Source organism: Cebidichthys violaceus, unplaced genomic scaffold (genome assembly GCF_023349555.1).
Source record: "Cebidichthys violaceus isolate CVI_PGR_0920_01 unplaced genomic scaffold, fCebVio1.0.p SCAF_10, whole genome shotgun sequence".
NCBI classification, from domain to species: domain Eukaryota; kingdom Metazoa; phylum Chordata; class Actinopteri; order Perciformes; family Stichaeidae; genus Cebidichthys; species Cebidichthys violaceus.
The window spans coordinates 3861535-3876078 of NW_027176263.1; the positions used below are offsets into that span (position 1 = coordinate 3861535).

Consider the following 14544-nt stretch of genomic DNA (forward strand, 5'->3'; position numbering starts at 1 on the left):
GTAGGCCACGCACAATGGAATTAAATTCACATCGTCAGTATCATGTAGATCTGGGCCCTGTTTCAGAAAGCAGGTTTAGTGAAAACTCTGAGTTAGTTAACCCTGAGATGGAAACCTCCATCTCAGTCTCCTCCCTCTTACAGACCCAGGCACACTTTCATTTCCTCATTCATTCAGTCTGTATTGCAGCACGTTAATTAGCGGAGGTTTACTTTCTGTAGAATGTAAATCCTGGATATTACTTTCTTACTCAGGAAAATCTAAAGTTACTGTGTTTTTTTGCCCTCACAGCGTAAAGTCACCCTTGGCTTGGAATACAACCTCTGCATGTCCTTCTTTTTGCTAGTGGGCGTTTTTTATATATATATATATATAAAACAGAATGACTCTGTGCACACAGTTGATGTCAGCTGTCACTGATGGAACATAATCCCTATAATATTGGAGATTATATGGTAATATTTCTGAGTGAGCAGCTGTAGAATGTATTTTGAAAGCGAGTCTTATAGGCTGTGTAGAGTGAACGTATTTCAACAGCATTTCAATGAAATTGTTTAACTTTACTACATTTGTTGAGGTAGCTGAAATGAGGTACTGAATGCTGTTGAGCCGAGATCCAAATTGAATGGATAACATTAAATATCCACTGTATTTTAACCTTTAAATCACCCAAAACATTATTACTGGGTCAGATTGTGAGCTTACGATCATGTCTCTTATGTCTATTGATCTATATATTTTTTTTACATTTTCAACTATATTTTTCATCATCAGTTGGCCCCTGTGATTTTTTTACCTGTCAGATTAAAGCTGACATATATATTTAAAATGTAGAATACAGCCTAATACAGTCGGATTCCACCACTTTATCATAGTCTGAGACTAAATATACATAGTTATCAATATCATATTAATATTCATCTTCTGCCAATAGAGCCCCCTAAATGCTACACACTGTTCCTTTAAGTAGGTTGTATTTCTTTGTCATTTTTCCTGTACAGGTAATCAATCGCATTGAGACCCCTCAGATTAACATTGCGACCCCTTGTGGGGGTCTCAACTCCTAGCTTGGAAAACATACAGATTTTAAATGATTTCATCCTTAACACACTGTCACAACATTTATAAAACTCTTGGCTCTATTTGATCTATAACATAATTCTATAGAAATATTTATACATACTTAAGTTTTGGTTTTAATTATTACATTTAAGTTTGAAATACCATCATCAACTCATTGTTGTAGATCAGTGAATGACTTTAGGCCACGGGGAACAGCCCATTATTTAAAAGTTAATTTTAAAAGTAATCACAGAATCCTGTACTGTACCTGTGTGCTGAAGAAAGTGAAAGACCTTCACCTCACAGCTTTGTATATCAAAGAAATGACCCCTACACCGGATGGTGTGTTTGGAATGAACAGTATTGCACAGCACCATCTAAAGTAGCTCCGCTGTAATAACCAACCTGTGACCAGCCTCAGTTTTCCCTGCAGGATTGAACTATTCCAATCAGTCCCTGTGGCGGCTGCAGGGCAGATCTGATCTAGTTTAATGAGTAAGAAGGCAGAGTTCACTGCATAACAAAAATAATGACACACCTAGATGCATGACATGAGCTGTAATTTCACCAGTAGCTGTGGTGTGTGTTCACAAAACACACAACTCTCAGCCTTCGTATTTGGGCTCAGGATTAGAAAATGTATTACTCTTTTTTTTTGCAGTTGTATTCCTATCCTCAACTGATTTTTGCAAAAGTGAATACATGTGTGACCTCCAAGACTGAAATGATGAAATGGATAATTTTATTTAGGAGGAACTGAAGAGTCCTGCCCTCCAGGTCTGGGTATGCAATAAGCAATAGTGAAGGATAGGTATTATGAGGAGTTTCTCCTGCCTCCGTTGGGGATTTGTGATAATCTCCTTTAGAATGAGTCATGGGTAGATTACCATATTGCCTGCTGTAGGCCAGGATATCCTATATAGGCTATGCTAATAGGTGAAACTCAGGAGGCTTGCCGGTGGACTTGGAACGAGAACAATGCCTACCTGTATCCGGGAATCCTCTTCCTGAGCAAGTGAAAATGACATTAATGTATTAGCCGGTCCTCCTGTGCACACAGAAAATCAAATCTGCATGCTTATGTTTTCCCTTCAGCTGTCAAACATCTCTACACATTTATGACATGTAGTATTTACATGTGATAAAAGTGGCTAATGTATTTGCTTTTTCACACACACTCTGGGTAAACAAATCAAACGGTAATTTAAATGCTGTCTACTTTGTACATGATAATGCAAACACAATGCTGTATTTCTACAAACGCAGTATTCGTGATGTTTCCATGGCTTTTGAATTGTGTTCAAAATTGGACAGTTTGCCAGTGTAGCACAGACAATTATATATAACCTCGAGAGCAAAGCATTCCTGAAACATGAATTGTGTTTTTAAAGTATTAGCAATAACAATAATAGTCATGCTCTTTGCAAGCAATGTCATCAAAAGTACGTCAGATAACCTTTTTTTTTTATCCTATGCTCTTCAGAATATAATTCTTTTTATATCAAAATGCAAGAAAATGTCATAAAAAATGTGCCATATAATGTCAGCAGGGAATCATTACTCCACAGGGTTGATGCATAACAGACTACTGACTATTTTGTATTTGAAAAAAAAAAAAAAGATCTGAATCCAAGTTCCTATTGAGCTTATGTTTCTATTTTACATTGACAATGAATATTTGATTACAAGGTGATTTAATATTGATACATTTCTGTGAAGTTGCTGCCACTTCTTCTTCCTGTCAAATTGAATGTTCACATATCCGGAGCTCTGTGGCTCTATCAGCTACAGTGGTACTATATCCTCAGCAAGCCAATAAATGTGTTCACTTGCTAAAGAGATCTGATCTGCATGCACAAGCTCATTGCACTGATTAAACTAAAGGGCCAGGAACAAGGTCTCAAAAGACCATTTAGATTAAACAAACTGTCACAAGCTAGCATAGAGACAGAGCGAGACTCTGTTCCATTGTTTGGTGCATGCATTGCATTACCAACTTTGCAGACTCCCCTGTGTATGAATAATAACCCTCTGTAAAACCTTTCAAGATTTATGAATCTCTGTGAAGCACAGCAGTATTTCTGTGTCATGATTTACATCCACGGGTCTATTACAGAATTACTGCTTCAGAAAATTGCTTCACATAAACACAAACTGTGGCAGAACCTCTTTTGCAGGATGTATAAATACATTTAAATGAACCCATGGTGAAGATTATATGATACAGGGGTACAGAAATACTGCATGCCACTACTGTGATCAGTTCATAAAGATGAATTTCTACACATCTGATTTACTATGAAGCCCAGATTACTGTCATAACAATTTACAGACACTGAGGCTATATTACTGCAGATGTCACCCATTCGTACAAACTGTCATGAGCTCAACTATTCATGTTTTGATGAACTAGAAACGCACCTGGAGATCTACGTTCATGTTGCATCCACACTTTCAAACAACCAAGGTACAGCAAAGGTACTTGACAAATCATAAATGTCGACCTGATGATTGGTCTCGTCGAAAAGTTACCAAAGCTGTTACAATTCAGCGTGGGTCAAAGTCAATTTTAAAGGAAGGTCATGAGAACACATTTAGTAAAAAAGGATTATACCGGTCACCTTGCCGCAACAGAATTGAAATGTAATGCAAGTTGAGTAAGGGAATACATATCTCTGGCTGTTTTCTAGATAATAGAAGAGAGAGAGAGAGAGAGAGAGAGAGAGAGAGAGAACTTGTCGCATAACTTTTGTCCTTGTCTCATCACGATGAAGACAAACTGGGAGATGGAAATTATATTTGTGCAGCCTTAAATGTCAACTATCAAATTAAGAATTGTGCAATGAGCATCAGTGGCCTCCTTCCCACTGAAACTTATTTTTTGTAATTTTTCTTCCAGGGCAGGAATGAAATTAAAATGTTTTTAACATCAAGTTTTTTAAATTGCCTTGTCTTGCTCAGTGGCTCAAGCATTTTGTGCTTTCTATAAACTTAAAGTCTCCCCATATTTCATCCTCTTATTTTATCCAATTATACTGGCTTTTATTAGGTTATTATTTAATTTGATCTCATTTAACTTTAATGAACCTGTTCAAGAATTTGTGATGACTGTGTTTTTCTGTAGATCAGAGCAGGGAATTTTTGTTGCAGATTATCACTTTGTTTTTTCTTGTCTCTTACTTTTACAAGCCAGCCTCTGCTATGACAGATAACCAATGTTGTGACAGTGAACAGTAATAGAACTTCAGATCTTCTTAGAAACATCCGGTAGGTGTGCAACATTTCATCATCCGTTAACAGTCTTGTTTTATAAATATTTAAATGCAAATGACAAGAAAATCCTATTTGAAGAGACATTGGATTGTGGGTTCTCTCGAGCCAAAAAATAATTACCTCAGGGATATTTCCATTTTTAATGCTGTAATTTAATCTACTAAGTGAAATGATCAGGGCGAAGAGTCAAAAAAATGCTGGGGACATAATCCTGTGACAGAAGGAAATGCTCAGTAGAAACGCTTCCATTGTTCGTTGGACCAGCTTTAATCCAATTCGTCAGGAGAGATTGGTGAAATGTGTCCTTGTGTTTGAGAAGACGAGGGCACAGATGCATTTCATATCTAGTGCTCTCTTTTGTCTTTCTGGTTTCTGGTTGTCTTTCTGGTAATTCATTTAAAGATTGTTGAAAAATAAAAGTTGTTTAAGAAAACTGCCAAAAATATTGAGCCCTATCTGCACTGAACAGGGTTTGTACAGTGCTGCTCTCCTGTGAGGGTGCATGCAGAGTGGAGCTCTTGATAGACAGTGAACACTAGAGAGACCCTGTTCTTCTCTGTGCACATCCAAAAATGTATCCACACAAGATGTCACACATTAAACAGTTGCAAAAGACACAACTGACAATTAAAACAGACTGATCTTTATGTTTTTTTTTTATGTCTTGCTTCTATATCTTGTTCTTCTTCCATCAGCATAGTGCAGAGGTTTGTTTTGATCCTGTAGGACACCGGGCTTGTTGTGGTGGGAACCAGGATCCCTTCTGACCTATTTTTCTGAGCAGCTTTTCAAGCTACTTCACTCTGGCATTCAGCTCCTTCTTCTTTCTGAACCACAGCCTCCAAAGAACTCTGTGAACTTGATTGGCATTCCCACAGTTTGATTGACTGCAGGACACTTTTTGTAAATGTCATTCTGGATGTGTTAGAAGTGTCAATCTCCTATCAACCAAGAAACAAATAAAGAGAATGTGCTTGAGATTTCCATCATATTTTGCCTTTTTGGTTGCAATCACTGCCATCTTACTGCTGTTTTTTTTTTTTTTGCAGTTTCTGTTGACAGGTGAGAGAGTGGGCTCAAGAAGGCTGTCAGTTTCTCAGACTTCTCCGCATACTCCCCACTGCTCTTCAGACATATAGTAACTATCCACATCCCCATGCTTGGTGACCTGTCATTGCTCTTCTTTAGAAAGAAAGCCCACTGCACAGAGAAGGCCTCATTCTGACATAGCTCTCTCTGCAGACATATTTATGAGCTTACTGTTGAGTCCTACTGCTGTGTGCTACCTTATTTTCAACTTTCATCCCCATTATAAAATCCAAGGACTGGATCTTTATAACCCCAAGCGTTCTTCACATCGTCATAAAGGCACACAATGATGCACTTCAATATTTTCAAAAATGAGGGCTGCTATTAACCAAATTGTCTACGTTGCTAAAGCACCTCGACATTGAGGATAGGATGGAAGTGGCAGAAATAATCAAATCCTGCAATTATGCTTCACAATACACATTAAAATAAGTTAGAACATTATTGATGAATCTGGTACATTTTTTGGTAGTCCTTTCCCACCCTATGGGTTCCTGATGTGTCGGTTAAAAAATGATCATGAGCAGAGTGAATCTGTATTATGTAAATGAGTTGAAAATACCACATTCTGTAGTTACAAAAGTCCTTATAAAAACACTATAATCTCACTGTCACATCACACTGTTGAAATACAGCGATAACAGTCATGTGGGTATTTTGTCTTTAATGTCATATGTTAGATTCTCCATCTCTGTTAGATACAAAATAGACAAAAATAATTTCATATAATTTCAGAAATTTCCAAAAACATTGTCAAGTGATCACGACATAAAATAATCAAGACAATCTTAATTATTTGCGAGTAAAATGCTATTAGCAAAATAATTTTCTTTTACTTTATAGACTGTATAATCACAATTCTGTAAATATCTATAGTGAAATTAATTACAATCTCTTTGTGATCTGTTTAATAAAAAACAAAAAAACTCAAACTGAGAAAACAAAGTTAAACATGGAATCACTCAATAAAGGAGGCCCATCTTCTGTCCTGAATAAAGACTTAAAATTACAGTCAACGGTTCACATAAAAATTAATATTTCTTTGAGGCACTCATTGCCTTGCAGCTCTATATGTTCCCATCTGTAATAGCCCTGTCTTTGATAAACGCTTGGTAAAAGTAAGCTTTAATGTATTATGGTTAAATTAAATTTGACTTTAAGTGCAATCGCCTGTCGTAGACAGTGATCGGAGCTTATCCACTTTAGGCACACAATCATTTTTTTATGATCATTTTCTTCACAAAGACAACATGGTAAAGATAGGAAAATAACAAAAAGGAGATGTATTTTCTGCATGGTAAGTCAGAGTTTTGTCATTGGTATGTGCAGGCTGTTCCAGGGTCCCATCCATAACTCTTCCTCGTCTGATAATGTGTGGTCACTGTGAGACTCCAGCGTCTCTCTACTCTCCTTGTGGTTGTCAACTGAAGTCTCCTGCTCCTCATTGACACAAGGGCCACTGCTGTTTCTGTCAATCAAGACCTTGGCAATATTGGTTTTGGACCCAAAACTTTTAAGATCTGTGATGGTGGATCCAAGGGAGCCACAGGAGGGCCGACTGTTGAGGTTGATGTCCACGTTAGAGGGAACACATGTACCTGCTCCATTTTCTGTGTTGTTTCCTGTGCCATCAACGCCAAGAATCGGTGGGGGTTCTTCATGAGTCACCCCCAACTTGTCTAATTTTTTAAAATGCTTACCGAGCCGGCACGGAGAGCCCACCTTCAAGTTGTTTGGGTGGGGTGGCCGCCAAGTTCGGACGATAGTGCCGTTCTGTGCGAGGTAGACGTTCCCGTTGATGTTGCCGTGGCTGTTGGGGAGTCGGTTTCGCTGAGTCTCTGTAGTGCTCTCCTCTCCTGTGGAGCTGGTCTCATTCTCTCGATCTACCACCAGCTTAATCCGCTTCTTTTTCCCAGGCTGAGGAGGAGAGAAGGGGGTCAAAATCAATATATAGGTTTTACAGAAGGTGCAGTATTCATACGTTTCTCTGGGAGAAAAAAAAGCAAACAAACAATGCAGATCACGATATTCGCAGGAAATTCTCGCCATAATTTTCTCCCTTGTCCCAGAAAAAATACTTGTTTTTAGAAAAATGTATGCTCATATATATTTGAGGACTATCATATACTGGAACAAAGATGTCTTCCACAAATCTAATTAACGCTACCAATCAAATATGGACATCCAACCATAAAATAGTGTTTTTACAGTAATATAACTGCACTTTTAAGTGCAATTGTTGTACTACAAAATAAATCATACACTAACAACTGTGAAAGAATATCCTCTGAGAAAGATCAAATATCTGCAGTTCTGTGTTAGAACTCAATTTACGGCGAGAAATCCTATTTTTCTATGGAAAAGAGTAATACTGACAGGAAAATATTCAGTAAAACCAGATAGTACTGCAACATGCAACATCTCACAGCAGAAACAAGAGTATAATGTTATACAAAAAGTACAGGCATAAAAAGACTCTCAGGAGACATCAAAGAGAGGAATAAGTCAAAAGTGTAAGAAAGAGAGCAAAACTCTGATGTTTCGCAGCAGGAAACCACCAACGTTTTTTCTTGCTTGAGGGAAATGAGGAAAAAGTGGACGTTTGAAACACTCTGCAGTGGCAAGCAATATTTCTTCACTCCCATGCAAGGGTAATTGATTTTATTCACTCTTACTTCACAGTGGACAATATATCTCTCTAGAAGGCAGTTGACTTTCCTTCAGACTCAGAATCCGCATCCGACGTAGATTCTGTTTCTCCTGAGTCCTTCGAAGCACTGCCGGCCTCTGTTGCGGATCCACTGGCTGAGGATTTGTCTGAGGAGATAGCGTCCTCGTCCACCTCAGTGATAGGGGACAGTCCTCCGTATGTTTCTACAGAGGTGTCACCGATGCTCCTGATCTCGGAGCTGTATGGTGGACCACTATAGGAAGCAGAGGGCCCAGGGTCTCTGGACCCCACACTGGACCTCGAGGGCAATGCGTCATCACTGAGCTCACTGGCTGACTCTTTGCTCTCGTCAGCAGTCTCAGATTCTTCCTCATCGTCTTCTTCACTCTCCTCTGTGATTGTGTCTTCAGATCCGCGGCTCAGAATGGACTTTTGGGAATGCCGGCTGCCACTGGTGGACCGGGATCCAGCTGAACTCTCCCCGCTTCCCAGTGAACTCTGGTCTGTCATCTGTCTGCTGGATGAAGAGCCTTCACTGGACTCTGACCCAGACATTTTCCTCTGGCTGGACCCTCGGGACATAGAGCCTTCACTTCCTGACTCTGCCTCACTGGCTGTTCCTGTCCCTGACTCGCCCTCACTAAGTTCTTCACTGGACTTTTCTGAGGCCACTGCGCTTCCTGATGATCTGGTCCTTTGTGATGACCGAACACTTGAGCCAGATAAAGATGCAGCGCTACCCGCGCTACCGCTGCCACTCTCACTTGCCCTCTCACTTACTCCGGTACCACTCCTACTGCCACTCCTACTGCCACTCCTACTGCCACTCCCACTTCCACTTCCACTTCCACTTCCACTTCCACTGATGCCTGAAGCGCTGCTCCCCTTGCTGGCCTCAGCAGCTGATGATCTCATAGAAGAGCGGGCAGAAGACCCACTTTCTTTAGTGCTCCCTGAAGCCTCTCCTTCCTCAGACTCTTCATCAGAGTCTTTTTCTGTCCCTGAATCCTTTTCTGTGCTTGTTTCCTTCTCTGTTGCTGTGCCTGTTCCTGATTCTGTTTCTTTCTCAGAGTCTGAGTCTTTCTCAGACTCTGAGTCTTTCTCAGTTTCTGATTCTTTCTCTGTGGCTGATGACTTCTCTGACTCTGACTCTTTCTCCGAATCTGATTCTTTTTCAGTCCCAGATTCTTTCTCACTGATGGATTCCTTTTCTGTTTCTTCTCCTTCAGATTTGGACTTGCTTTCTTCATCAGAATCCCCCGGCTCCTCATCAGGCTCTTCCTCTGAGTCCACAGTGCTTTCATTGGCATCATCCCGGTCCAAATCTACTTTCAGATAATCTCGGTCAATACTGCTTTTCTCTGAGGATTCTTCATCAGAGTCTTTCTCCTGACCGCTTCCACTTGCACCTGCTTCTGGCTCACTTTCTGTAACACTAATGGACACTTTAGACTTCTTGTCATCTTCACTGGCTACTTGTGAGGCCTCCTCATCTCTCTCGCTGCCTGTGGCCGAGCCACGACTCACACTACTTTGTGACTTCCTCCGAAACTGCAACCTGTTGCCTAAATTGATTTTCTTCAAAACCTTGCCAAGCCGGCTGCGGGTATCAGACTTGCTATCGATAGGTCCCAAAACGGCTGGTCCGCCACTCAGACTCTCCTGGCTGTCAATACGACGGGCTGACATCAGTTTGGCGTAATCCTGGTCCTTCTTCCCAGCACCAAACATCTTGAGCATCTTGGCTTTCTTCCATGGAGATGTGCCGGAAGGACCAGCATCAGACGGCTGCTTGCTGGCTGCCAGGAGTTTGCTTAGTTTCATGACAGACTTCAGTTTCTTGGCAGCTTTAGAAGGCTCTGCTGGCTCAGCTTGTTCAATTCCATCCCCTGGCGGCATGTCTCTAAATGCAACCCTCTTGGGTGCACCTCGACCACGTCCCCTGCCTCTGCCCCGACCCTAAGACAGTCATATTTAATTCAGCAACTTTTTGTGATGATAAATCAGGGTTAACACTTTGCTTTCAATAATACATTGGACACACAACCTGTTAAGACAATAATTAACAATCTTGACATTATCAATGCAAGTATGAAATTCATATCTAAGGAAAGATAATACCTCAGGGCCTTGAGGACTGTAGAAATACCCATCATCCTCCATGATTACCTCTCCATATTCATCATACATGGGAGATATCAGCCTCCTCCGACTGCCATACTGAGGAATGTCATACCTGAGAAATAAATTCACACAAAATATCAACAACAACACAGGGTTTATAATTACTGTGGACTACCTTGACACTTAACTTGTGATTTGAATGATTCCTAAAGTAAACAAGATGGCATAGGATAGGCAGTAATTGCTGTGGTGATTTGCTGCACTTTGTAAGTTTGGAGGGATATAATAGAGAGAAAGAAAGCAGAGGCTGACAGAGCTTTTCCCCTAAAAAAAACATAGTAGAGTACATATTTGTCTGTGTTTGTCAAAGGGGTCTAACAACTTGCAAGAATGCAGACATGCTGAGATGGGGACCTGTGGAGCACTAAAAATGTCTAAAAGTCCATTAAAACACTTGAACTTGAATAAAATCTGGTTGCATAACTCTTCTCCAATGTGCTGTTTTGTATTCCAGTGCATGAGTGCCTATAAGATCCAATACTACCTAACAAAGAGAGCAGAATGCAGTTCTATTTTTTTGCCAATTGAGATTAAAATGAAAGACAAGGAAGAAGAAGAGATTTAATCATGTATGTATTGTATTTGTATATCACACTTTTAATATTTCAACCATTAGGTTGTCTGCATTAGTGTGGTGGATGACCTCAATTTGCTTGGATCATTGATACTGAACATGTAAATTATTCCTCTTACTCAACAATACCAAATTACAGAAGACCCTAAAGGAAAGACGCTGATGGTAATTTGTTTCATCGCCACCTCCTGAACATGTGAAGGCAGCGCATTGCACGGTCTGGTGATTGCCAGATTAAAAGCTTGACAACTATTAAAGTGTGCTCAGTGCATATAGAATCACATCAAAGGCATCCAGTCACAGTGATGATGGCACACTCATTGGCAATAGCAGCTTTTACAATGAACTTTGTGACATACTGTTCAAATATAATTACAGCTTGTTGCAAATGAAAGCCAGCGTGATTCAAACAGTGTGAGTAACAGCTGAGGTAATTAGAGTTTGTAAAGATTACATACAGTAAGTCGCTGAGCAACTACGAAGGCAATTACAATTCTTAATTTCAATATGGTAGGTTTTAAACTTTGTCAAGATTTTCTTTCAGCTTTTTAAGCCTGTAAAGTTCAGAATCTTCTCCCTCTTTTGATAAACTTGTAATTCCCCAGTGTGGTGCAAGTCACCTGCCATAGAGCGGGGGCGTTTAATGAATAACAATTTCCCAGCAGCTGTTACGGCTTTGAGTTCCATGTTTTCCCTCTTTAGACCATATGGGCTATGTAACAGGCAAGCCAAAACACCCTCTATCCAATAAACCATGGGAAAACACTACCACACTCTGAGGTGCTCGACTCAAGGCAGCATAATTGATCTCATTTGATGGGAGTAGAAAGGGTAACCGCTCGGATGTTATGTACAGCTGAGGGGGAAGCACAAGTTATGCTCATCATTTTATTCTGAACTTCTTTAAAATGCTTGCCTCGCCCCAAGGACCTAAGGCATGGGAGCTGGAAGGCAAGGTCACAATAAATAAAGTCTTAATGATGTTGTGCTTTAAATGAACCGAAGGAGACCAGTTCCATGGATCAGAGTACGAATGACGAGAGATGAGACGGCGGGTCAGTGGGCTGCATGCTCACCCTTGGTCATAATTATAGTAGTCTTGTGTGTAGTAGTCCTGGCCTGGGTCGATACCTGACTCCATGGAGAGTTCCTTCATTTCAGAGAGGCAGAAAGAGAAATTACTCAGCACTCCTCGGAGAAAGACAGAAGAAGAGCAGCAGCAGCATACATTGCGAGTATACAGCAGAATGACTACAATCCCTGTGAACTAAGAAAAGCAGGAGGGTTTCTACCTCAGGTCTCAGAAGAGATGGCCTCAGCAGTTGCTGTTGCTGCCAAAGATTAGTACAGAAGAAGGATAAGGTAATGAAAGGAAGGGATGGTCAGGAGAGACACAAACATAAGGGAGAGTTCACTCTACACATTTCAGATTTAAATCCAGACAGTGCAGGCATGTCTTGTGTGTCCTGCTTAGGTCTATGTTATACATGATGGAGGAGCAAGATGAAAAGATTGATAAAATATTGATGGAAATGAAGCAAGGAAAAAGTGGAAAGTAAGTAAGAAATTGCAACAAAATATAAAACATCCTGTGTGTGTGTCTGCCAGATGCTGACAGTTCATAAATTATTCGAAGGTGACAAAAAAAAAAACGAATTTAGAGTCAAACAGAGTCACTTTGTTTGGTCTCTGATTAGTTTTTTTTTTCCCAACACAGGAGAAAAAGTCATCCAAATGCTTATCTGCTGTTTGACAGGAACATTGAGGAATACAACAGACTTTCAAATCAAACCTAAACTGTAATGTCAGTGTCAGAAGTCCTATCACCGGGATCTTCTCGTAGTCTCATTCAGAGGTTTCCATCAAGTCAGTTGTAGATAAGAATAATAGGATATAAGCTGCCTCAACCTGCTTTGAGAGTGACAAAATGTCGTGGCGCAACAATGAGATAAGAACACATCACAACAGGAATGCTTACCTGTCTGCCGTAGCCTCGCCTGCTGTGTGCCGCAGAAAGGAGGAAACAAGACAAATAATGAATATGGATTGACAGCAACATTTCAAGTGCTTTTAAAATAATTGAAATGTTAAGTCTACAGCACTACATTCTGCTGACCAGTGAGTAAATTGCAGATTTACTTACTGTGCATTTTCATATGTTATATTACAGAGTTGCAGATATTGTTCAGTTTTAAAAAAGGATGCCTGAGGTCACAATGTTATCGTGCTGGTGTGGGCTGTTTTTCTCAATGTTATCTCTTCCAAACAGGGAGAAAAAAAAAAAGATACAATAAATGCAAATAACAAAGAGGCTGCGAAGATTGGAGTTTGAAAAAAATCAGTACAGAAAGAATTCCCCTAGCAGATATAAAAAAATGGACATTGTGATTCAGGGAGGAATTACTGACTCCAAGAAAGTTAATAAAATTGTCTTTAGTTATCACGTCATAATGTGCCATTTTCTATCAACAGACGGCAAAGTAAATCTTAGGAATTCCACTCCATCAAAGACTTAAACAACAACTCAGAGCTGCTCCTGAGGACAACAATGCATCTGCAGAGCATTCAGTACAAGTCAATGAGAAACGGCGAGTAATGGAGCAGCCCGGCTGAACCCTCCAGTTTCACAAGCGTACAACTGTAACCTGTCTGGGACCATAAATAATGACGACTTTCGCACTCAGATATATGGCCAAGCAATGATGTGAGCTTCCTCAGGAGAGCTGTAATCTGTTATTATGGGCAGGGACCAGGGGACAGGGCACAGCCATATGGCCACACCTCCCAGGCAGAGTGGATGATGGGAGTGGGATCTGATGGATGACCTGTTGGCTTGGCTGCTGGCTACTGCTGATTCATGAAACATCAAGAAAAATGGCCCAGTGGACAGCAGCCATAGGACGTTTGCACAAGAGGGGACTTGGGGTACGATGGGTGATAAGGTAATGTTGTAGAAAAAGAGGTAAGAGAGTTGAGCTCAGAATTACAGCAAGACTTGAATACTGAAGAACCCAATGTATTATATGAACAACAGTAAGGTGATCTTCACTAATAACTAGCTTTACATGTTTTTCACTACACATTTCTATGTAGTAAACAATACAATCTTTTTTACTATTCTTAACCAACAACACACATTTACATAACCCGTTGTAGCAGAAATTGAAGTTAAAGGATTAGTTCAACATTTTGGGAAATACGCTTATTCTTGCTGAGAGCTAGATGAGTGATATTTAGGGGTATTGATCTTCTATTCAAACTCTCGGTACAAAAGCGACTAACATGTTGATGCAAATGTTGATGAAAATATGATGCATTATATGGTGGAAGAGCAGGTGGATGTTTTCATGCGACAAGGATCCCTCTGAATAGTATTTTGTGTGTACATATATTCTGATTGCATCCTAACATTTTGCATACCATAAGGTCTTTGGTTTGTATTTTCTTGAAGATACTATGATGAGAGTTTATATGAGACGGTATCATATTTTCAATTTCTACTCAAAACATACTTTTATTGTTATGTTTGTCTCGATTTTTGATCCCTTATTTTCAAACTTTTCCTGAGAAAAGTTACTTTAATTATTAAAACTGATAAAAAAAATAATTATTCTGTCTTCCATGTGATCGTTTTTTTTTATGTTACTGTATTGAATTATCAGTAAGGACACACAAAAAAAAATGTAAAATG

General features: G+C 39.9%; 1 protein-coding gene across 1 annotated transcript in view; it reads right to left on the reverse strand.

The window, feature by feature from the left end:
• Positions 1-8103: 8103 nt before the first annotated feature.
• Positions 8104-14544, reverse strand: part of LOC137880129 (protocadherin-15-like) — a 200535-nt gene continuing 194094 nt past the window's right edge. Inside the window, exons 34-38 of the mRNA XM_068721280.1 lie at positions 12832-12853; positions 12146-12184; positions 11930-12003; positions 10217-10331; positions 8104-10054 (exon numbers count right to left, since the gene is read on the reverse strand). Coding sequence (XP_068577381.1) covers positions 8123-10054; positions 10217-10331; positions 11930-12003; positions 12146-12184; positions 12832-12853 — 2182 coding nt within the window. The 3' untranslated portion in view covers positions 8104-8122. The remainder of the gene's footprint in view (positions 10055-10216; positions 10332-11929; positions 12004-12145; positions 12185-12831; positions 12854-14544) is intronic.